A 24,453-nucleotide genomic window follows, 5' to 3' on the forward strand; every position below is an offset into this window, starting at 1 on the left:
AAAATACAAAACTACAGGAAAACTAAGAACACTGGGTCAAAATGACCCAGGACCATGACATATAGGCTTTTGTAGGCTTGCTTTATGAAAAATGTCATTGATGAAAATGTAGTGTATATCTGTTATTAACCTCTGTCTCTCTTCCACAGCATGTCTTTATCCTGTCTTCCTTCTCTCACCCCAACCGGTCGCAGCAGATGGCCGCCCCTCCCTGAGCCTGGTTCTGCCGGAGGTTTCTTCCTGTTAAAAGGGAGTTTTTCCTTCCCACTGTCGCCAAAGTGCTTGCTCAAAGGGGGTCATATGATTGTTGGGTTTTTCTCTGTATCTATGAAGCGCCTTGAGGCGACTTTTGTTGTGATTTGGCGCTATATAAATACAATTGAATTGAATTGAATTGGGCAGCACGGTGGCACGGTGGTTAGCACTGTTGCCGCACAGCAAGAAGGTCCTGAGTTCAATTCCAACATCAGGCTGGGGTCTTTCTGTGTGGAGTTTGCATGTTCTCCCCGTGTTTGCGTGGGTTCCCTCCGGGTACTCCGGCTTCCTCCCACCGTCCAAAGACATGCAGCTTGTGGGGATAGGTTAATTGGATAATCCAAATTGCCATTAGGTGTGAACGTGAGTGTGAATGGTTGTCTGTCCCTGTGTGTTGGCCCTGCGACAGACTGGCGACCTGTCCAGGGTGTACCCTGCCTCTCGCCCTATGACAGCTGGGATAGGCTCCAGCGCCCCCCGCGACCCTTGAATTGAATTGAGGCCATGATGCATTTTATTGTAGCTCATCATCATCCGACCCTGCCCTGAAAGTAGCTGAAGAAATGTTGGCATACCGAAAGGTTTGCTTTGGGGGTACTATTTGGTGCCATTTTAAGTTAACAACTATTAAAAAAAAAAAAAAGAGTCATATTTTGTGTGATTTTTTCATTACTGTTGTATATACTATATTAATGTTTGACCACATTTGGGAATCAGAGCAGAGAGAAGATGACAACAGGTGGCGCCATATTGCCAACTGACTAGTCTTCTTCATAAAATATGATACAAAAGCATGATTACAAATACAATAAATGCTTCTGGATGGCAAATGCTCTGTTCAGTACACACGTTTTACTTTGAACACATAGGTATGCAGCATGCACACAACATGCATTCATCCTTTTTGGTTGAGTCCATGGTGATGGCCTGTGTCTTTCCGAGTTCTCCTCAAACACTTTGGCTTCCCTCTACAATGTTAGGCCTCTTATTAACCTTTGTCATGTCATGCACACATTGCTCAAGAGCTGTTGCCATATTGGATGTGATAACCTGTAGCGATCACATCCAATAACTCATGTGTTGTTTACATACAAATGATCACTGCTTTTTTTTTCACTGCTGTGCTGCTGGTTGCAGCAATCACCAGGGATAGAGAATCTTTTTTGTTGCCTTTCAGGTGATTTGGATAGAAGAGGAGCATCACATAAAAGGTAGTATCAGTTCTAAATTATTTGAAATCCAAGTATCTGTTTCAAACAATATTTGACTGTGAGGCTTGGTTACCGGTTGTTGCTGGTTCTCACTGGTTGTCACTAGTTGTTACCGCTTGCTGCTGGTGCAGCAGCACTGACAGCTAACATGGCGGTTAAATCGACACATTTTGCTGCACCCATTTTTAGTTTTAATTGTTTTATGTCAGCTTTTCAGCTCCACCTTCTCCACTTCTTCCACACTAAACTTTTTCTACAAGCTGCGTGAGCGCACACCAAAGGTAGGGGAGGTGCTCAGGTTCACTGTCATTGATCATAATCGATCGATAGTGAAAAGTCCCCGCTCAATGCTCAGCTCAAATGCACAAATATATACAATTATGAGATATTCATGAAGTATTTTTATTTTATTTTGCCATTTATATATGTTGGCACTAACAGTGCTCAAGACAATACTTATATACTGTCAATATGTGACATATTGAAATCGCGTTTGAATTTGCGCTTGTTTTTTGCTTTCACTTTGCAATCGCACGAACTGTGTATAGAGAGCGACAGCACTGATTGGTGAGTGATGATAATTTGTGCACCAATTCCTCTGACATCGTCTTATCAATCGTTAGCTTACTATGCAAACATGACAAGTGAAATCTCCTGCAGCTTAAACATGTGAGAGGTTGATCGCGCAGAGAATCGCTGAGCGTTATGTGAGTGCGTGTGTAAAAGCAGCAGGATATATATTTTAGTTCTGCTGAGCCAAATAAGACCGGTCAGGGTGAAGAAGTGACAGCCAAAGAAAAGCTTACCACAAAACGGAGAAGTTATGACAAATCAGACTATAAGGCAAAAAGAAAGTGCAGCTTTATGGTTTCATGGACAAAAGAATTTCTGTGGCTGCGATATGATGAGCTAAATAACCAGGGCTGCACATAAGTGGTCCGCAGGTGCGCATTCGCTGTCAAAATAAAAAACACGCACAAGGGTTAGGGTTAAATTTAAAAACTGTACTTTTGAGTTAAAATATATATTCATAATTTTAATAAATGACAAATTAAAAAGGCATGAACATTTTTTTTGTATCGAAAAAATATCGAACCGTGACACCAAAGTATCGAACCGAACCGTGAATTTTGTGTATTGTTGCACCCCTAATATATATATATATGTGTGTAATTTTAACAAGAACTTTATTGAACAATCAGTGAGTATACAACATACAAACAGATGAGGTATACAAGTGGAACATAAATATGAACAACCAGCGGTTAAAGAAAAAAAGAAAAAAAAACCCACACCGATAGAGTTGGGAAGCAGGTACCATGCTTGTTACATCAGCTAACAATACTAACTTCCACAACACTCACCAAGACAGTCGGAGGTTAGGTAAAACAGAGCAAATAAATTATTGAGAAATTATAAGAAAATACATTAGGCAGGAAAGGAAAAAGAATAACTGTGGAAGTTCAAATTCACTGGGCTACACGTGCTTTCTTTCTATAGCCTTTGAACCTTGAAAAATATAACCTCATCACAGTAACGCATAATTTTATTATGCATTACATCCAATACTGCTCATACATTTAGTGAGTAACTAGTCACAATAATGCGCACAGATACGATTTATAGATCAGTCAACACATTCCAGCACCTTTAGGCAACTGTTTTTGTGATTTGGTGCTGTAAATAAAACTGAAATCAAGTGAATTTTGACTTAACCTGTGCTGCTAGCTTTTAGCCTGCGAAGCTATCCATTAGCCTTCACTACTGCCTTACAAGTAAATGCTGCCCAAAGAGAGTCCTTCTTGTTGGTATAATAGCTACAATATTATCTATAATATCCATTGCTTGTTCCTAACTAGGTTTATGGCCTTTGTTGTAGAAGCACAGTTCCCACCTTGAAGCAGCCCTCTATAAACATGCATTTATGCAGCTGCGCTACAGTTTTTGCAATATTGCACCCCTAAATAAATCTTTACAGAACTTTGCCTTCACCAGAAACTACTGCCTAGCCCAGGCTGATGTTCTGTAGCTATGGAAACCAAGAATTCCAAAATCTTGTGATGTCATCACCTCGTTGTTATAAGACATTGTTATAAGACACTAAAGATCATAGTTCTCACACACAGCTCATTGCATCTTTGCAGAGTGAAGAGTGAAATCCTGAAACTAAATTAACCTAAATGAATCACACAATGTCAAAGTCTTGGCCAACTTATACTGCACCACGTCCTGTGGATCTGAATAACCCTCTAGGTAAGTCAAATGGGATTCATATGGTAATTATGCATGCTTCTGGGTTTTTATTTGAGGCAACTGAATTTGACTTAAACAAAATCATCTTTTGTTGATTTCAGGACACCAAACAGAGCCTTGCATCTCCACACTGGTGAAGATGACTCCAGATGGAAGAATAGAGGGAAGAAAGAGAAGGGACTTACCTGAAAGACTGGACAAATCCCCCAAAAAAAGCAAAAGCAGTGGAGGTCCAAAACCGGGTCCCAGCCACTTTGTTTCTGGGGAATCCAGTTTGAAATGTAAGTGATAAGACCTGTTTTAGCTGTGACATTATCTTGGCTATGTAGTTTATTTTGTGACTTTAACCGTGTACTTAACGGTCTTTAACTTTGTAGTTGGTTCATTTAGCCTTCTTTGTGTTGATTTTCAGTGTGCAGTTATTGCTTTAATGCACGATTGCCAGACCTTAGAAAGTCAGTAGAAAGCAGTTGACACACAGAGTTGGACTGAAAATGCTTAAAGTCAAACTACTTTTTCCATTTTAGTTGGCCTTCTCATAGTGCCTTCAAGCGACTCTAGTATAATTAAGAGGAGCAACAAACGGAAGAGCACTAGTGACGAATCTGAGGGACCATCCAGCAAAAAAAGCAGGACAACGAGCCCAGAGGAGAGTCCCACCCAGGAACCCTCTGAAACATGTGACTCACCGAGGATATCCGGCACTGACAGAAAAGGTAAGATAATGGCAATATTTCTGAGCTGGATCACAAGATCCTTTAGAATTTGTCCTGGGATTTGAGATTGGGTTTGATTCCTGTGGGACCAATCGACAATAAGAGACACTCTGGGCAGTAGTGACGTTACCTACCTACTAATCTGCTAAAATGTAGCTGCTATTTACCAATTAATAGAAATGTTATAACAAAGCTCTATAGGACTGTGCCAGCTGTTTTCTGTGTAACAAGTCATAACCTGTATGTTTTTCCTGTGTGTCTGCAGAAGACTTCCTGGAAAAATATCAAGAGCTGGAGGTGCTGGGTCATGGAGGCTTTGCCACCGTGTTTTCTGGAATACGCATAAAAGACAGTTTTCCAGTATGGCTTCTTACATTTGCATTTCACAGATCTTCAGTTTATTCCTGTTTGTACTTCTCTAACCCAGAAAATGTCTTTAATGCAGGTGGCAATCAAACATGTTCAACAGCGCAGACTTGCGCGCACAACAATGGTAAGCGTCTTTTCTTATTCCAGCAGGTATTTATATTATTTCAGGCCTTCTCAGGCATCAAGCATAAGGCACGTATTTCCTCCGTGCATGAACCAGACTGGTCTCACAGTTGTGTGTGAAATCGTCAGGAAATATGGTCGAATTCTATGAACAGTGGGTCACCTTATTGTTTAAACTGACATGTTTCAGTGGAAAGAATGCTTTTTAAAGATCAGGTCATTTTGTGACTATTTCAAAACTGTCTGTACGCTGATAGCTACTTTTGTTGAAATTCTGAATACTGACCTGAAGTAACTTTCCTTCTGAAGGATTGGAATGGGAAAAGTACTGATGTTCCCCTGGAGGTGGCGCTACTGATACAAGTTGGGGCTGGACCACACGATACGGAAAGCAGTATAACCCCACTTCTACTTGACTGGTTTGATCTGGAAGATGAACTTATTATGGTTTTTGAGAAACCAGAAAATTGCATGGACTTAGACAATTACCTCAAAACTACAGATAAACCTCTGTCAGAGACACATGTTAAGGTAAGTGACGAGCATTTGGAGCTTACAGCAGTTTTTCATAGAGAATGTCCTGTGCTCCAAATATGGCTTCCTTTCTTTTAGGTCATAATGAAGCAACTAGTTGACGCAGCCATTACGATGGATAACAAGGGGGTTTTCCACCGAGATATTAAACCACACAACATTCTAATTGAAACATCTTCGGAGGAACCCCGAGTGCGATACATCGATTTTGGCTGTGGAGTCACGTTTACTCCGGGACAAAGGTTCAGGAGGAACGCAGGTATGTTTTCAGCCACAGCGTTGTGCTGTCATGAACTGTCTCCACATCATGTTCCCTCCCCATTAATTCTTCTTATCTTTGTGTTTTAGGAACCAGGATCTACTATAGTCCAGAGTGGTTCATGTACGGCTTCTGCTCTGCAGAATATACTACAGCCTGGCAGCTGGGTGTTGTGATGTACCAGCTGTTACACAACAAGTTACCATTTGACTGCGACTACAAGATCATCAACCAAAACCCACCGATTTTAGCTGACATTTCAAACAGTAAGATTTCTGCCAAAAGGGCTGTTGATATAAGAAAGGTGAAATAACTTTGTGGATAACTTTAACAAGAGTATTTCATTTCTGTAAAGAATGCAGGGATTTTTTGACGGGGTGTCTGAGGAAGCACTACAAGGACCGCTTCACCCTGGAGGATCTTCGGAATCACATGTGGCTCAAATGATTTCTGCGCACCATGAACTAAAAGGTTATGGAGCAAAAGCTCCAACACATCACAAGTCATCAACAAGTCACTTTTCAAATTTAGTAGCAATGTTGCAGTTGCTGTCACGTGGCTCTTTTTTGGTGTTTTCTTTTCCAATCCAGCAGCAAGCAGTCTGAGACCTCCATCTGACCTTCATCTAAATATAGTGTCAAGCGGCGGCTGTGTGAAGGCAAGAGAGGACCCAAATGCACAGCTCTAGACACACGGTGATGACCTCAAAGGCAGGTCTTTATTAACAGGAACGTAAGAAGCCATACAATAACTAACCTGGGAGCAACTAAAGCTGAGGCGCTGGGAAGACACGGTAAATGCACACAACCTAGAGGGACGACGCAACACAGAACAAAGGGACACTCTGACATAAATACACAGAAGGTAATGAGAGAAGTGGGAACACACGGGGAACACAGCTGAAGACAATTAGCGAGCAGGGAGGACACGAAACTGAAAATACTGACACCAAGATGTGGACCTTAAACACAACACAGTACACAGAGATGAGCACAGAGAGAGAGAGGCAGAGAAGAAGGATGAATATGGGGGGATGAGGAGAACACAGAACACAAAGGATGGGAACACGGTACCAGAACAAACACCACAATAAAAACATGGACACAGGGGGAATCCAAATACCAAACCAACCAATCCAATGGACATAAGGAACAAAATACAAAACTACAGGAAAACTAAGAACACTGGGTCAAAATGACCCAGGACCATGACATATAGGCTTTTGTAGGCTTGCTTTATGAAAAATGTCATTGATGAAAATGTAGTGTATATCTGTTATTAACCTCTGTCTCTCTTCCACAGCATGTCTTTATCCTGTCTTCCTTCTCTCACCCCAACCGGTCGCAGCAGATGGCCGCCCCTCCCTGAGCCTGGTTCTGCCGGAGGTTTCTTCCTGTTAAAAGGGAGTTTTTCCTTCCCACTGTCGCCAAAGTGCTTGCTCAAAGGGGGTCATATGATTGTTGGGTTTTTCTCTGTATCTATGAAGCGCCTTGAGGCGACTTTTGTTGTGATTTGGCGCTATATAAATACAATTGAATTGAATTGGGCAGCACGGTGGCACGGTGGTTAGCACTGTTGCCGCACAGCAAGAAGGTCCTGAGTTCAATTCCAACATCAGGCCGGGGTCTTTCTGTGTGGAGTTTGCATGTTCTCCCCGTGTTTGCGTGGGTTCCCTCCGGGTACTCCGGCTTCCTCCCACCGTCCAAAGACATGCAGCTTGTGGGGATAGGTTAATTGGATAATCCAAATTGCCATTAGGTGTGAACGTGAGTGTGAATGGTTGTCTGTCCCTGTGTGTTGGCCCTGCGACAGACTGGCGACCTGTCCAGGGTGTACCCTGCCTCTCGCCCTATGACAGCTGGGATAGGCTCCAGCGCCCCCCGCGACCCTTGAATTGAATTGAATTGAAGTGAGGCCATGATGCATTTTATTGTAGCTCATCATCATCCGACCCTGCCCTGAAAGTAGCTGAAGAAATGTTGGCATACCGAAAGGTTTGCTTTGGGGGTACTATTTGGTGCCATTTTAAGTTAACAACTATTAAAAAAAAAAAAAAAGAGTCATATTTTGTGTGATTTTTTCATTACTGTTGTATATACTATATTAATGTTTGACCACATTTGGGAATCAGAGCAGAGAGAAGATGACAACAGGTGGCGCCATATTGCCAACTGACTAGTCTTCTTCATAAAATATGATACAAAAGCATGATTACAAATACAATAAATGCTTCTGGATGGCAAATGCTCTGTTCAGTACACACGTTTTACTTTGAACACATAGGTATGCAGCATGCACACAACATGCATTCATCCTTTTTGGTTGAGTCCATGGTGATGGCCTGTGTCTTTCCGAGTTCTCCTCAAACACTTTGGCTTCCCTCTACAATGTTAGGCCTCTTATTAACCTTTGTCATGTCATGCACACATTGCTCAAGAGCTGTTGCCATATTGGATGTGATAACCTGTAGCGATCACATCCAATAACTCATGTGTTGTTTACATACAAATGATCACTGCTTTTTTTTCACTGCTGTGCTGCTGGTTGCAGCAATCACCAGGGATAGAGAATCTTTTTTGTTGCCTTTCAGGTGATTTGGATAGAAGAGGAGCATCACATAAATGGTAGTATCAGTTCTAAATTATTTGAAATCCAAGTATCTGTTTCAAACAATATTTGACTGTGAGGCTTGGTTACCGGTTGTTGCTGGTTCTCACTGGTTGTCACTAGTTGTTACCGCTTGCTGCTGGTGCAGCAGCACTGACAGCTAACATGGCGGTTAAATCGACACATTTTGCTGCACCCATTTTTAGTTTTAATTGTTTTATGTCAGCTTTTCAGCTCCACCTTCTCCACTTCTTCCACACTAAACTTTTTCTACAAGCTGCGTGAGCGCACACCAAAGGTAGGGGAGGTGCTCAGGTTCACTGTCATTGATCATAATCGATCGATAGTGAAAAGTCCCCGCTCAATGCTCAGCTCAAATGCACAAATATATACAATTATGAGATATTCATGAAGTATTTTTATTTTATTTTGCCATTTATATATGTTGGCACTAACAGTGCTCAAGACAATACTTATATACTGTCAATATGTGACATATTGAAATCGCGTTTGAATTTGCGCTTGTTTTTTGCTTTCACTTTGCAATCGCACGAACTGTGTATAGAGAGCGACAGCACTGATTGGTGAGTGATGATAATTTGTGCACCAATTCCTCTGACATCGTCTTATCAATCGTTAGCTTACTATGCAAACATGACAAGTGAAATCTCCCGCAGCTTAAACATGTGAGAGGTTGATCGCGCAGAGAATCGCTGAGCGTTATGTGAGTGCGCGTGTAAAAGCAGCAGGATATATATTTTAGTTCTGCTGAGCCAAATAAGACAGGTCAGGGTGAAGAAGTGACAGCCAAAGAAAAGCTTACCACAAAACGGAGAAGTTATGACAAATCAGACTATAAGGCAAAAAGAAAGTGCAGCTTTATGGTTTCATGGACAAAAGAATTTCTGTGGCTGCGATATGATGAGCTAAATAACCAGGGCTGCACATAAGTGGTCCGCAGGTGCGCATTCGCTGTCAAAATAAAAAACACGCACAAGGGTTAGGGTTAAATTTAAAAACTGTACTTTTGAGTTAAAATATATATTCATAATTTTAATAAATGACAAATTAAAAAGGCATGAACATTTTTTTTGTATCGAAAAAATATCGAACCGTGACACCAAAGTATCGAACCGAACCGTGAATTTTGTGTATTGTTGCACCCCTAATATATATATATATGTGTGTAATTTTAACAAGAACTTTATTGAACAATCAGTGAGTATACAACATACAAACAGATGAGGTATACAAGTGGAACATAAATATGAACAACCAGCGGTTAAAGAAAAAAAGAAAAAAAAACCCACACCGATAGAGTTGGGAAGCAGGTACCATGCTTGTTACATCAGCTAACAATACTAACTTCCACAACACTCACCAAGACAGTCGGAGGTTAGGTAAAACAGAGCAAATAAATTATTGAGAAATTATAAGAAAATACATTAGGCAGGAAAGGAAAAAGAATAACTGTGGAAGTTCAAATTCACTGGGCTACACGTGCTTTCTTTCTATAGCCTTTGAACCTTGAAAAATATAACCTCATCACAGTAACGCATAATTTTATTATGCATTACATCCAATACTGCTCATACATTTAGTGAGTAACTAGTCACAATAATGCGCACAGATACGATTTATAGATCAGTCAACACATTCCAGCACCTTTAGGCAACTGTTTTTGTGATTTGGTGCTGTAAATAAAACTGAAATCAAGTGAATTTTGACTTAACCTGTGCTGCTAGCTTTTAGCCTGCAAAGCTATCCATTAGCCTTCACTACTGCCTTACAAGTAAATGCTGCCCAAAGAGAGTCCTTCTTGTTGGTATAATAGCTACAATATTATCTATAATATCCATTGCTTGTTCCTAACTAGGTTTATGGCCTTTGTTGTAGAAGCACAGTTCCCACCTTGAAGCAGCCCTCTATAAACATGCATTTATGCAGCTGCGCTACAGTTTTTGCAATATTGCACCCCTAAATAAATCTTTACAGAACTTTGCCTTCACCAGAAACTACTGCCTAGCCCAGGCTGATGTTCTGTAGCTATGGAAACCAAGAATTCCAAAATCTTGTGATGTCATCACCTCGTTGTTATAAGACATTGTTATAAGACACTAAAGATCATAGTTCTCACACACAGCTCATTGCATCTTTGCAGAGTGAAGAGTGAAATCCTGAAACTAAATTAACCTAAATGAATCACACAATGTCAAAGTCTTGGCCAACTTATACTGCACCACGTCCTGTGGATCTGAATAACCCTCTAGGTAAGTCAAATGGGATTCATATGGTAATTATGCATGCTTCTGGGTTTTTATTTGAGGCAACTGAATTTGACTTAAACAAAATCATCTTTTGTTGATTTCAGGACACCAAACAGAGCCTTGCATCTCCACACTGGTGAAGATGACTCCAGATGGAAGAATAGAGGGAAGAAAGAGAAGGGACTTACCTGAAAGACTGGACAAATCCCCCAAAAAAAGCAAAAGCAGTGGAGGTCCAAAACCGGGTCCCAGCCACTTTGTTTCTGGGGAATCCAGTTTGAAATGTAAGTGATAAGACCTGTTTTAGCTGTGACATTATCTTGGCTATGTAGTTTATTTTGTGACTTTAACTGTGTACTTAACGGTCTTTAACTTTGTAGTTGGTTCATTTAGCCTTCTTTGTGTTGATTTTCAGTGTGCAGTTATTGCTTTAATGCACGATTGCCAGACCTTAGAAAGTCAGTAGAAAGCAGTTGACACAGAGTTGGACTGAAAATGCTTAAAGTCAAACTACTTTTTCCATTTTAGTTGGCCTTCTCATAGTGCCTTCAAGCGACTCTAGTATAATTAAGAGGAGCAACAAACGGAAGAGCACTAGTGACGAATCTGAGGGACCATCCAGCAAAAAAAGCAGGACAACGAGCCCAGAGGAGAGTCCCACCCAGGAACCCTCTGAAACATGTGACTCACCGAGGATATCCGGCACTGACAGAAAAGGTAAGATAATGGCAATATTTCTGAGCTGGATCACAAGATCCTTTAGAATTTGTCCTGGGGTTTGAGATTGGGTTTGATTCCTGTGGGACCAATCGACAATAAGAGACACTCTGGGCAGTAATGACGTTACCTACCTACTAATCTGCTAAAATGTAGCTGCTATTTACCAATTAATAGAAATGTTATAGCAAAGCTCTATAGGACTGTGCCAGCTGTTTTCTGTGTAACAAGTCATAACCTGTATGTTTTTCCTGTGTGTCTGCAGAAGACTTCCTGGAAAAATATCAAGAGCTGGAGGTGCTGGGTCATGGAGGCTTTGCCACCGTGTTTTCTGGAATACGCATAAAAGACAGTTTTCCAGTATGGCTTCTTACATTTGCATTTCACAGATCTTCAGTTTATTCCTGTTTGTACTTCTCTAACCCAGAAAATGTCTTTAATGCAGGTGGCAATCAAACATGTTCAACAGCGCAGACTTGCGCGCACAACAATGGTAAGCGTCTTTTCTTATTCCAGCAGGTATTTATTAGGGCTGCCACGATTTGTCGACTAGTCACGATTACGTCGACTATCAAAATCGTCGACGACTGATTTAATAGTCGACGCGTCGTTTGAAGCTTTGTAAGATCACAAAAGACGCAGGAGTAAGTGGCAGGATTTAAGAGTGTAATAACGGACTGAAACAGAAGATGGCAGCATTGCATGTACAAGGATGTCAGCTACCGTTAAACCCCGAAGAAGAAGAAGAAGCAGCTGTGTCCCAGAATTCATAGCGCGGCCCAGCGCAGTTTCCAACAATGGCGGCAGCTAGTTAGTTTTAATGTTACTCTTATTATTCTTTCTGGGTCACAAAATAAACGTTTAACATATTTTCAGGCAGGAATGTAGCTGTGTAAACCTCAAATATCTGCTCAGTTTATCAGGACACCACATATTTTCAAAAGCGCTCCGACGTTTTCGGAGACATCTGTTACCCACTAGCTCGTTAGCGAGCCGGGGGCAAGGCTCACTAGCGCCGTGAGAACACCGGACTCCCCGCAAATCGTTTTCAAACCCACCGCCGTCTTTCGCTGCTCAGGTTAAATATATATAAGTCACTTAGATAACTTAAAATGTTATTGTTTGGCTTTTTTTTTAGTATTTTATTTGTTCCTGAGTAAATCAGTTTGTCTGAGATTAAAGTTATAGTTTTTACACAGCTGAATAAACATCAAGCAGACAACTGATTATCAAAAGTGTGAGATGCTCCAGAATATACTCCAGTGTCCTGTTATATTTTAGATAGCAAGGAGTTTATTAAACTTCACCGAAACAATCTGCAAATTTCATTAAAATGTAATAAACTATCATCTTGTCTTTATTTTTAGTTAGCACAGACCTTAAACACTTAAAGCTGTAAGCTAATGATAGTTATATAAGAGCAGATACTGCTGGTGCAATAAGCTGTAGTTTTACGTCCAATGGATGATGACCTGATTAGTCGACTAATCGCAAAAATAATCGGTGACTAGTCGACTATCAAAACGATCGTTTGTGGCAGCCCTAGTATTTATATTATTTCAGGCCTTCTCAGGCATCAAGCATAAGGCACGTATTTCCTCCGTGCATGAACCAGACTGGTCTCACAGTTGTGTGTGAAATCGTCAGGAAATATGGTCGAATTCTATGAACAGTGGGTCACCTTATTGTTTAAACTGACATGTTTCAGTGGAAAGAATGCTTTTTAAAGATCAGGTCATTTTGTGACTATTTCAAAACTGTCTGTACGCTGATAGCTACTTTTGTTGAAATTCTGAATACTGACCTGAAGTAACTTTCCTTCTGAAGGATTGGAATGGGAAAAGTACTGATGTTCCCCTGGAGGTGGCGCTACTGATACAAGTTGGGGCTGGACCACACGATACGGAAAGCAGTATAACCCCACTTCTACTTGACTGGTTTGATCTGGAAGATGAGCTTATTATGGTTTTTGAGAAACCAGAAAATTGCATGGACTTAGACAATTACCTCAAAACTACAGATAAACCTCTGTCAGAGACACATGTTAAGGTAAGTGACGAGCATTTGGAGCTTACAGCAGTTTTTCATAGAGAATGTCCTGTGCTCCAAATATGGCTTCCTTTCTTTTAGGTCATAATGAAGCAACTAGTTGACGCAGCCATTACGATGGATAACAAGGGGGTTTTCCACCGAGATATTAAACCACACAACATTCTAATTGAAACATCTTCGGAGGAACCCCGAGTGCGATACATCGATTTTGGCTGTGGAGTCACGTTTACTCCGGGACAAAGGTTCAGGAGGAACGCAGGTATGTTTTCAGCCACAGCGTTGTGCTGTCATGAACTGTCTCCACATCATGTTCCCTCCCCATTAATTCTTCTTATCTTTGTGTTTTAGGAACCAGAATCTACAATAGTCCAGAGTGGTTCATGTACGGCTTCTGCTCTGCAGAATATACTACAGCCTGGCAGCTGGGTGTTGTGATGTACCAGCTGTTACACAACAAGTTACCATTTGACTGCGACTACAAGATCATCAACCAAAACCCACCGATTTTAGCTGACATTTCAAACAGTAAGATTTCTGCCAAAAGGGCTGTTGATATAAGAAAGGTGAAATAACTTTGTGGATAACTTTAACAAGAGTATTTCATTTCTGTAAAGAATGCAGGGATTTTTTGACGGGGTGTCTGAGGAAGCACTACAAGGACCGCTTCACCCTGGAGGATCTTCGGAATCACATGTGGCTCAAATGATTTCTGCGCACCATGAACTAAAAGGTTATGGAGCAAAAGCTCCAACACATCACAAGTCATCAACAAGTCACTTTTCAAATTTAGTAGCAATGTTGCAGTTGCTGTCACGTGGCTCTTTTTTGGTGTTTTCTTTTCCAATCCAGCAGCAAGCAGTCTGAGACCTCCATCTGACCTTCATCTAAATATAGTGTCAAGCGGCGGCTGTGTAAAGGCAAGAGAGGACCCAAATGCACAGCTCTAGACACACGGTGATGACCTCAAAGGCAGGTCTTTATTAACAGGAACGTAAGAAGCCATACAATAACTAACCTGGGAGCAACTAAAGCTGAGGCGCTGGGAAGACACGGTAAATGCACACAACCTAGAGGGACGACGCAACACAGAACAAAGGGACACTCTGACATAAATACACAGAAGGTAATGAGAGAAGTGGGAACACACGGGGAACACAGCTGAAGACAATTAGCGAGCAGGGAGGACACGAAACTGAAAATACTGACACCAAGATGTGGACCTTAAACACAACACAGTACACAGAGATGAGCACAGAGAGAGAGAGGCAGAGAAGAAGGATGAATATGGGGGGATGAGGAGAACACAGAACACAAAGGATGGGAACACGGTACCAGAACAAACACCACAATAAAAACATGGACACAGGGGGAATCCAAATACCAAACCAACCAATCCAATGGACATAAGGAACAAAATACAAAACTACAGGAAAACTAAGAACACTGGGTCAAAATGACCCAGGACCATGACATATAGGCTTTTGTAGGCTTGCTTTATGAAAAATGTCATTGATGAAAATGTAGTGTATATCTGTTATTAACCTCTGTCTCTCTTCCACAGCATGTCTTTATCCTGTCTTCCTTCTCTCACCCCAACCGGTCGCAGCAGATGGCCGCCCCTCCCTGAGCCTGGTTCTGCCGGAGGTTTCTTCCTGTTAAAAGGGAGTTTTTCCTTCCCACTGTCGCCAAAGTGCTTGCTCAAAGGGGGTCATATGATTGTTGGGTTTTTCTCTGTATCTATGAAGCGCCTTGAGGCGACTTTTGTTGTGATTTGGCGCTATATAAATACAATTGAATTGAATTGAATTGGGCAGCACGGTGGCACAGTGGTTAGCACTGTTGCCGCACAGCAAGAAGGTCCTGAGTTCAATTCCAACATCAGGCCGGGGTCTTTCTGTGTGGAGTTTGCATGTTCTCCCCGTGTTTGCGTGGGTTCCCTCCGGGTACTCCGGCTTCCTCCCACCGTCCAAAGACATGCAGCTTGTGGGGATAGGTTAATTGGATAATCCAAATTGCCATTAGGTGTGAATGTGAGTGTGAATGGTTGTCTGTCCCTGTGTGTTGGCCCTGCGACAGACTGGCGACCTGTCCAGGGTGTACCCTGCCTCTCGCCCTATGACAGCTGGGATAGGCTCCAGCGCCCCCCGCGACCCTTGAATTGAATTGAAGTGAGGCCATGATGCATTTTATTGTAGCTCATCATCATCCGACCCTGCCCTGAAAATAGCTGAAGAAATGTTGGCATACCGAAAGGTTTGCTTTGGGGGTACTATTTGGTGCCATTTTAAGTTAAAAACTATTAAAAAAAAAAAAAAAGAGTCATATTTTGTGTGATTTTTTCATTACTGTTGTTGTCCCAAGAAGCAAGATGGCGCCTGTGTTTGGCTGTGCCGCTGCCTCCGTCCGTGTGTTTGTTTACTTTATATGTTATGCAAGTGTTCTTGCTACAGCTTTGTCCGATGTCATCTCCCTTCGGATTTATGATCGCCATGCGTTACTGGCGATCAAATCTGCTATGGATAACTTTCAGAGTCAACGATACGACGTTGTTTTCCCACCGCCGCTTGAGCGCGACGCAGCACCCGGTTCACCTCCACTCTTGCCGGTCAGCTCAATTTTGCTTCAGAGGCCTCGTCGGAGGAAGCGGGGGAAGAGAGCCGGCTTTGTTGTCCTGCTCCGTCGTCTTCGGAAAGAGGCAGATCTTCGGGGGCTTTATTCCTGGGCTGCTAGCGGTAAGATCCGCCTGAGACTTGTCAGAGCTGGATTAATCCCCACAACCCACTGTGTTTGAACTGAGCCCTTAGCCCTATATGTGCCTTTAAATGAGCACATTGCCCCAGAAACCTTTGTTTCTCCAAGTACTTGTGTATAAAAAACTATATATTAATGTTTGACCACATTTGGGAATCAGAGCAGAGAGAAGATGACAACAGGTGGCGCCATATTGCCAACTGACTAGTCTTCTTCATAAAATATGATACAAAAGCATGATTACAAATACAATAAATGCTTCTGGATGGCAAATGCTCTGTTCAGTACACACGTTTTACTTTGAACACATAGGTATGCAGCATGCACACAACATGCATTCATCCTTTTTGGTTGAGTCCATGGTGATGGCCTGTGTCTTTCCGAGTTCTCCTCAAACACTTTGGCTTCCCTCTACAATGTTAGGCCTCTTATTAACCTTTGTCATGTCATGCACACATTGCTCAAGAGCTGTTGCCATATTGGATGTGATAACCTGTAGCGATCACATCCAATAACTCATGTGTTGTTTACATACAAATGATCACTGCTTTTTTTTTCACTGCTGTGCTGCTGGTTGCAGCAATCACCAGGGATAGAGAATCTTTTTTGTTGCCTTTCAGGTGATTTGGATAGAAGAGGAGCATCACATAAAAGGTAGTATCAGTTCTAAATTATTTGAAATCCAAGTATCTGTTTCAAACAATATTTGACTGTGAGGCTTGGTTACCGGTTGTTGCTGGTTCTCACTGGTTGTCACTAGTTGTTACCGCTTGCTGCTGGTGCAGCAGCACTGACAGCTAACATGGCGGTTAAATCGACACATTTTGCTGCACCCATTTTTAGTTTTAATTGTTTTATGTCAGCTTTTCAGCTCCACCTTCTCCACTTCTTCCACACTAAACTTTTTCTACAAGCTGCGTGAGCGCACACCAAAGGTAGGGGAGGTGCTCAGGTTCACTGTCATTGATCATAATCGATCGATAGTGAAAAGTCCCCGCTCAATGCTCAGCTCAAATGCACAAATATATACAATTATGAGATATTCATGAAGTATTTTTATTTTATTTTGCCATTTATATATGTTGGCACTAACAGTGCTCAAGACAATACTTATATACTGTCAATATGTGACATATTGAAATCGCGTTTGAATTTGCGCTTGTTTTTTGCTTTCACTTTGCAATCGCACGAACTGTGTATAGAGAGCGACAGCACTGATTGGTGAGTGATGATAATTTGTGCACCAATTCCTCTGACATCGTCTTATCAATCGTTAGCTTACTATGCAAACATGACAAGTGAAATCTCCTGCAGCTTAAACATGTGAGAGGTTGATCGCGCAGAGAATCGCTGAGCGTTATGTGAGTGCGTGTGTAAAAGCAGCAGGATATATATTTTAGTTCTGCTGAGCCAAATAAGACCGGTCAGGGTGAAGAAGTGACAGCCAAAGAAAAGCTTACCACAAAACGGAGAAGTTATGACAAATCAGACTATAAGGCAAAAAGAAAGTGCAGCTTTATGGTTTCATGGACAAAAGAATTTCTGTGGCTGCGATATGATGAGCTAAATAACCAGGGCTGCACATAAGTGGTCCGCAGGTGCGCATTCGCTGTCAAAATAAAAAACACGCACAAGGGTTAGGGTTAAATTTAAAAACTGTACTTTTGAGTTAAAATATATATTCATAATTTTAATAAATGACAAATTAAAAAGGCATGAACATTTTTTTTGTATCGAAAAAATATCGAACCGTGACACCAAAGTATCGAACCGAACCGTGAATTTTGTGTATTGTTGCACCCCTAATATATATATATATGTGTGTAATTTTAACAAGAACTTTATTGAACAATCAGTGAGTATACAACATACAAACAGATGAGGTATACAAGTGGAACATAAATATGAACAACCAGCGGTTAAAGAAAAAAAGAAAAAAAAACCCACACCGATAGAGTTGGGAAGCAGGTACCATGCTTGTTACATCAGCTAACAATACTAACTTCCACAACACTCACCAAGACAGTCGGAGGTTAGGTAAAACAGAGCAAATAAATTATTGAGAAATTATAAGAAAATACATTAGGCAGGAAAGGAAAAAGAATAACTGTGGAAGTTCAAATTCACTGGGCTACACGTGCTTTCTTTCTATAGCCTTTGAACCTTGAAAAATATAACCTCATCACAGTAACGCATAATTTTATTATGCATTACATCCAATACTGCTCATACATTTAGTGAGTAACTAGTCACAATAATGCGCACAGATACGATTTATAGATCAGTCAACACATTCCAGCACCTTTAGGCAACTGTTTTTGTGATTTGGTGCTGTAAATAAAACTGAAATCAAGTGAATTTTGACTTAACCTGTGCTGCTAGCTTTTAGCCTGCAAAGCTATCCATTAGCCTTCACTACTGCCTTACAAGTAAATGCTGCCCAAAGAGAGTCCTTCTTGTTGGTATAATAGCTACAATATTATCTATAATATCCATTGCTTGTTCCTAACTAGGTTTATGGCCTTTGTTGTAGAAGCACAGTTCCCACCTTGAAGCAGCCCTCTATAAACATGCATTTATGCAGCTGCGCTACAGTTTTTGCAATATTGCACCCCTAAATAAATCTTTACAGAACTTTGCCTTCACCAGAAACTACTGCCTAGCCCAGGCTGATGTTCTGTAGCTATGGAAACCAAGAATTCCAAAATCTTGTGATGTCATCACCTCGTTGTTATAAGACATTGTTATAAGACACTAAAGATCATAGTTCTCACACACAGCTCATTGCATCTTTGCAGAGTGAAGAGTGAAATCCTGAAACTAAATTAACCTAAATGAATCACACAATGTCAAAGTCTTGGCCAACTTATACTGCACCACGTCCTGTGGATCTGAATAACCCTCTAGGTAAGTCAAATGGGATTCATATGGTAATTATGCATGCTTCTGGGTTTTTATTTGAGGCAACTGAATTTGACTTAAACAAAATCATCTTTTGTTGATTTCAGGACACCAAACAGAGCCTTGCATCTCCACACTGGTGAAGATGACTCCAGATGGAAGAATAGAGGGAAGAAAGAGAAGGGACTTACCTGAAAGACTGGACAAATCCCCCAAAAAAAGCAAAAGCAGTGGAGGTCCAAAACCGGGTCCCAGCCACTTTGTTTCTGGGGAATCCAGTTTGAAATGTAAGTGATAAGACCTGTTTTAGCTGTGACATTATCTTGGCTATGTAGTTTATTTTGTGACTTTAACTGTGTACTTAACGGTCTTTAACTTTGTAGTTGGTTCATTTAGCCTTCTTTGTGTTGATTTTCAGTGTGCAGTTATTGCTTTAATGCACGATTGCCAGACCTTAGAAAGTCAGTAGAAAGCAGGTGACACAGAGTTGGACTGAAAATGCTTAAAGTCAAACTACTTTTTCCATTTTAGTTGGCCTTCTCATAGTGCCTTCAAGCGACTCTAGTATAATTAAGAGGAGCAACAAACGGAAGAGCACTAGTGACAAATCTGAGGGACCATCCAGCAAAAAAAGCAGGACAACGAGCCCAGAGGAGAGTCCCACCCAGGAACCCTCTGAAACATGTGACTCACCGAGGATATCCGGCACTGACAGAAAAGGTAAGATAATGGCAATATTTCTGAGCTGGATCACAAGATCCTTTAGAATTTGTCCTGGGGTTTGAGATTGGGTTTGATTCCTGTGGGACCAATCGACAATAAGAGACACTCTGGGCAGTAGTGACGTTACCTACCTACTAATCTGCTAAAATGTAGCTGCTATTTACCAATTAATAGAAATGTTATAGCAAAGCTCTATAGGACTGTGCCAGCTGTTTTCTGTGTAACAAGTCATAACCTGTATGTTTTTCCTGTGTGTCTGCAGAAGACTTCCTGGAAAAATATCAAGAGCTGGAGGTGCTGGGTCATGGAGGCTTTGCCACCGTGTTTTCTGGAATACGCATAAAAGACAGTTTTCCAGTATGGCTTCTTACATTTGCATTTCACAGATCTTCAGTTTATTCCTGTTTGTACTTCTCTAACCCAGAAAATGTCTTTAATGCAGGTGGCAATCAAACATGTTCAACAGCGCAGACTTGCGCGCACAACAATGGTAAGCGTCTTTTCTTATTCCAGCAGGTATTTATATTATTTCAGGCCTTCTCAGGCATCAAGCATAAGGCACGTATTTCCTCCGTGCATGAACCAGACTGGTCTCACAGTTGTGTGTGAAATCGTCAGGAAATATGGTCGAATTCTATGAACAGTGGGTCACCTTATTGTTTAAACTGACATGTTTCAGTGGAAAGAATGCTTTTTAAAGATCAGGTCATTTTGTGACTATTTCAAAACTGTCTGTACGCTGATAGCTACTTTTGTTGAAATTCTGAATACTGACCTGAAGTAACTTTCCTTCTGAAGGATTGGAATGGGAAAAGTACTGATGTTCCCCTGGAGGTGGCGCTACTGATACAAGTTGGGGCTGGACCACACGATACGGAAAGCAGTATAACCCCACTTCTACTTGACTGGTTTGATCTGGAAGATGAGCTTATTATGGTTTTTGAGAAACCAGAAAATTGCATGGACTTAGACAATTACCTCAAAACTACAGATAAACCTCTGTCAGAGACACATGTTAAGGTAAGTGACGAGCATTTGGAGCTTACAGCAGTTTTTCATAGAGAATGTCCTGTGCTCCAAATATGGCTTCCTTTCTTTTAGGTCATAATGAAGCAACTAGTTGACGCAGCCATTACGATGGATAACAAGGGGGTTTTCCACCGAGATATTAAACCACACAACATTCTAATTGAAACATCTTCGGAGGAACCCCGAGTGCGATACATCGATTTTGGCTGTGGAGTCACGTTTACTCCGGGACAAAGGTTCAGGAGGAACGCAGGTATGTTTTCAGCCACAGCGTTGTGCTGTCATGAACTGTCTCCACATCATGTTCCCTCCCCATTAATTCTTCTTATCTTTGTGTTTTAGGAACCAGGATCTACAATAGTCCAGAGTGGTTCATGTACGGCTTCTGCTCTGCAGAATATACTACAGCCTGGCAGCTGGGTGTTGTGATGTACCAGCTGTTACACAACAAGTTACCATTTGACTGCGACTACAAGATCATCAACCAAAACCCACCGATTTTAGCTGACATTTCAAACAGTAAGATTTCTGCCAAAAGGGCTGTTGATATAAGAAAGGTGAAATAACTTTGTGGATAACTTTAACAAGAGTATTTCATTTCTGTAAAGAATGCAGGGATTTTTTGACGGGGTGTCTGAGGAAGCACTACAAGGACCGCTTCACCCTGGAGGATCTTCGGAATCACATGTGGCTCAAATGATTTCTGCGCACCATGAACTAAAAGGTTATGGAGCAAAAGCTCCAACACATCACAAGTCATCAACAAGTCACTTTTCAAATTTAGTAGCAATGTTGCAGTTGCTGTCACGTGGCTCTTTTTTGGTGTTTTCTTTTCCAATCCAGCAGCAAGCAGTCTGAGACCTCCATCTGACCTTCATCTAAATATAGTGTCAAGCGGCGGCTGTGTGAAGGCAAGAGAGGACCCAAATGCACAGCTCTAGACACACGGTGATGACCTCAAAGGCAGGTCTTTATTAACAGGAACGTAAGAAGCCATACAATAACTAACCTGGGAGCAACTAAAGCTGAGGCGCTGGGAAGACACGGTAAATGCACACAACCTAGAGGGACGACGCAACACAGAACAAAGGGACACTCTGACATAAATACACAGAAGGTAATGAGAGAAGTGGGAACACACGGGGAACACAGCTGAAGACAATTAGCGAGCAGGGAGGACACGAAACTGAAAATACTGACACCAAGATGTGGACCTTAAACACAACACAGTACACAGAGATGAGCACAGAGAGAGAGAGGCAGAGAAGAAGGATGAATATGGGGGGATGAGGAGAACACAGAACACAAAGGATGGGAACACGGTACCAGAACAAACACCACAATAAAAACATGGACACAGGGGGAATCCAAATACCAAACCAACCAATCCAATGGACATAAGGAACAAAATACAAAACTACAGGAAAACTAAGAACACTGGGTCAAAATGACCCAGGACCATGACATATAGGCTTTTGTAGGCTTGCTTTATGAAAAATGTCATTGATGAAAATGTAGTGTATATCTGTTATTAACCTCTGTCTCTCTTCCACAGCATGTCTTTATCCTGTCTTCCTTCTCTCACCCCAACCGGTCGCAGCAGATGGCCGCCCCTCCCTGAGCCTGGTTCTGCCGGAGGTTTCTTCCTGTTAAAAGGGAGTTTTTCCTTCCCACTGTCGCCAAAGTGCTTGCTCAAAGGGGGTCATATGATTGTTGGGTTTTTCTCTGTATCTATGAAGCGCCTTGAGGCGACTTTTGTTGTGATTTGGCGCTATATAAATACAATTGAATTGAATTGAATTGAATTGGGCAGCACGGTGGCACGGTGGTTAGCACTGTTGCCGCACAGCAAGAAGGTCCTGAGTTCAATTCCAACATCAGGCTGGGGTCTTTCTGTGTGGAGTTTGCATGTTCTCCCCGTGTTTGCGTGGGTTCCCTCCGGGTACTCCGGCTTCCTCCCACCGTCCAAAGACATGCAGCTTGTGGGGATAGGTTAATTGGATAATCCAAATTGCCATTAGGTGTGAACGTGAGTGTGAATGGTTGTCTGTCCCTGTGTGTTGGCCCTGCGACAGACTGGCGACCTGTCCAGGGTGTACCCTGCCTCTCGCCCTATGACAGCTGGGATAGGCTCCAGCGCCCCCCGCGACCCTTGAATTGAATTGAGGCCATGATGCATTTTATTGTAGCTCATCATCATCCGACCCTGCCCTGAAAGTAGCTGAAGAAATGTTGGCATACCGAAAGGTTTGCTTTGGGGGTACTATTTGGTGCCATTTTAAGTTAACAACTATTAAAAAAAAAAAAAAAGAGTCATATTTTGTGTGATTTTTTCATTACTGTTGTATATACTATATTAATGTTTGACCACATTTGGGAATCAGAGCAGAGAGAAGATGACAACAGGTGGCGCCATATTGCCAACTGACTAGTCTTCTTCATAAAATATGATACAAAAGCATGATTACAAATACAATAAATGCTTCTGGATGGCAAATGCTCTGTTCAGTACACACGTTTTACTTTGAACACATAGGTATGCAGCATGCACACAACATGCATTCATCCTTTTTGGTTGAGTCCATGGTGATGGCCTGTGTCTTTCCGAGTTCTCCTCAAACACTTTGGCTTCCCTCTACAATGTTAGGCCTCTTATTAACCTTTGTCATGTCATGCACACATTGCTCAAGAGCTGTTGCCATATTGGATGTGATAACCTGTAGCGATCACATCCAATAACTCATGTGTTGTTTACATACAAATGATCACTGCTTTTTTTTCACTGCTGTGCTGCTGGTTGCAGCAATCACCAGGGATAGAGAATCTTTTTTGTTGCCTTTCAGGTGATTTGGATAGAAGAGGAGCATCACATAAATGGTAGTATCAGTTCTAAATTATTTGAAATCCAAGTATCTGTTTCAAACAATATTTGACTGTGAGGCTTGGTTACCGGTTGTTGCTGGTTCTCACTGGTTGTCACTAGTTGTTACCGCTTGCTGCTGGTGCAGCAGCACTGACAGCTAACATGGCGGTTAAATCGACACATTTTGCTGCACCCATTTTTAGTTTTAATTGTTTTATGTCAGCTTTTCAGCTCCACCTTCTCCACTTCTTCCACACTAAACTTTTTCTACAAGCTGCGTGAGCGCACACCAAAGGTAGGGGAGGTGCTCAGGTTCACTGTCATTGATCATAATCGATCGATAGTGAAAAGTCCCCGCTCAATGCTCAGCTCAAATGCACAAATATATACAATTATGAGATATTCATGAAGTATTTTTATTTTATTTTGCCATTTATATATGTTGGCACTAACAGTGCTCAAGACAATACTTATATACTGTCAATATGTGACATATTGAAATCGCGTTTGAATTTGCGCTTGTTTTTTGCTTTCACTTTGCAATCGCACGAACTGTGTATAGAGAGCGACAGCACTGATTGGTGAGTGATGATAATTTGTGCACCAATTCCTCTGACATCGTCTTATCAATCGTTAGCTTACTATGCAAACATGACAAGTGAAATCTCCTGCAGCTTAAACATGTGAGAGGTTGATCGCGCAGAGAATCGCTGAGCGTTATGTGAGTGCGTGTGTAAAAGCAGCAGGATATATATTTTAGTTCTGCTGAGCCAAATAAGACCGGTCAGGGTGAAGAAGTGACAGCCAAAGAAAAGCTTACCAC

The 24,453-nt window shown here is 41.6% G+C and overlaps 3 protein-coding genes across 14 annotated transcripts; all 3 read left to right on the top strand.

Annotated features, from left to right (window-relative positions):
- The first annotated feature begins 952 nt into the window (after positions 1-952).
- Positions 953-6,859, top strand: LOC309692408 (serine/threonine-protein kinase pim-2-like). 5 transcript variants are annotated; one of them, XM_082510848.1, is made up of 10 exons: positions 953-1,466; positions 3,611-3,719; positions 3,821-4,000; positions 4,247-4,435; positions 4,701-4,795; positions 4,881-4,928; positions 5,237-5,458; positions 5,540-5,720; positions 5,810-5,986; positions 6,076-6,859. In XM_082510848.1, exons 2-10 carry the CDS (start codon positions 3,647-3,649, stop codon positions 6,165-6,167), a joined length of 1,257 nt encoding a protein of 418 aa, XP_082366974.1. In that variant the 5' UTR covers positions 953-1,466; positions 3,611-3,646; the 3' UTR covers positions 6,168-6,859. The 5 variants fall into 5 exon arrangements, with proteins under 5 accessions (XP_082366974.1, XP_082366976.1, XP_082366977.1 ...); XM_082510850.1 differs by lacking the exon at positions 953-1,466 and adding an exon at positions 1,501-2,033; XM_082510851.1 differs by lacking the exon at positions 953-1,466 and adding an exon at positions 1,501-1,747.
- A 120-nt stretch (positions 6,860-6,979) lies between these two features.
- On the top strand, positions 6,980-15,550 carry LOC309692415 (serine/threonine-protein kinase pim-2-like). The gene is made up of 10 exons (XM_082510866.1): positions 6,980-8,344; positions 10,489-10,597; positions 10,699-10,878; positions 11,123-11,311; positions 11,577-11,671; positions 11,757-11,804; positions 13,139-13,360; positions 13,442-13,622; positions 13,712-13,888; positions 13,978-15,550. The coding sequence occupies exons 2-10, from the start codon at positions 10,525-10,527 to the stop codon at positions 14,067-14,069; spliced, it is 1,257 nt and encodes a 418-aa protein (XP_082366992.1). The 5' UTR covers positions 6,980-8,344; positions 10,489-10,524; the 3' UTR covers positions 14,070-15,550.
- Positions 14,334-22,564, top strand: LOC309692409 (serine/threonine-protein kinase pim-2-like). Of its 8 annotated transcripts, none has more exons than XR_014272304.1 (13): positions 14,334-14,415; positions 15,894-16,095; positions 16,735-16,768; positions 18,913-19,021; positions 19,123-19,302; positions 19,547-19,735; positions 20,001-20,095; positions 20,181-20,228; positions 20,537-20,758; positions 20,840-21,020; positions 21,110-21,286; positions 21,376-21,813; positions 22,323-22,564. XR_014272304.1 is itself a non-coding variant. In XM_082510854.1 (13 exons), exons 5-13 carry the CDS (start codon positions 18,949-18,951, stop codon positions 21,465-21,467), a joined length of 1,257 nt encoding a protein of 418 aa, XP_082366980.1. In that variant the 5' UTR covers positions 14,334-14,415; positions 15,894-16,095; positions 16,735-16,768; positions 16,978-17,049; positions 18,913-18,948; the 3' UTR covers positions 21,468-22,159. The 8 variants fall into 8 exon arrangements, 7 of the variants coding, with proteins under 7 accessions (XP_082366980.1, XP_082366979.1, XP_082366982.1 ...); XM_082510854.1 differs by lacking the exon at positions 22,323-22,564 and adding an exon at positions 16,978-17,049 and having other exon boundaries at positions 21,376-22,159; XM_082510853.1 differs by lacking the exon at positions 22,323-22,564 and having other exon boundaries at positions 21,376-22,159.
- The last annotated feature ends 1,889 nt before the right edge of the window (positions 22,565-24,453 follow it).

The sequence above is a fragment of the Aulonocara stuartgranti genome (genome assembly GCF_965226115.1).
Source record: "Aulonocara stuartgranti genome assembly, chromosome: 17".
Classification (NCBI taxonomy): Eukaryota; Metazoa; Chordata; class Actinopteri; order Cichliformes; family Cichlidae; genus Aulonocara; species Aulonocara stuartgranti.

Coding starts and splice junctions, on each gene's coding strand:
- LOC309692408 (XM_082510848.1), top strand. CDS start 3,647: ATGAATCACACAATGTCAAAGTCTTGGCCAACTTATACTGCACCACGT. Junction 5,459..5,539: donor TGTCAGAGACACATGTTAAG/GTAAGTGACGAG, acceptor CCTTTCTTTTAG/GTCATAATGAAGCAACTAGT. Junction 5,987..6,075: donor TTTAGCTGACATTTCAAACA/GTAAGATTTCTG, acceptor ATTTCTGTAAAG/AATGCAGGGATTTTTTGACG.
- LOC309692415 (XM_082510866.1), top strand. CDS start 10,525: ATGAATCACACAATGTCAAAGTCTTGGCCAACTTATACTGCACCACGT. Junction 10,598..10,698: donor GGATCTGAATAACCCTCTAG/GTAAGTCAAATG, acceptor TGTTGATTTCAG/GACACCAAACAGAGCCTTGC. Junction 13,623..13,711: donor AAGGTTCAGGAGGAACGCAG/GTATGTTTTCAG, acceptor TTTGTGTTTTAG/GAACCAGAATCTACAATAGT.
- LOC309692409 (XM_082510854.1), top strand. CDS start 18,949: ATGAATCACACAATGTCAAAGTCTTGGCCAACTTATACTGCACCACGT. Junction 20,229..20,536: donor GACTTGCGCGCACAACAATG/GTAAGCGTCTTT, acceptor TTCCTTCTGAAG/GATTGGAATGGGAAAAGTAC. Junction 20,759..20,839: donor TGTCAGAGACACATGTTAAG/GTAAGTGACGAG, acceptor CCTTTCTTTTAG/GTCATAATGAAGCAACTAGT.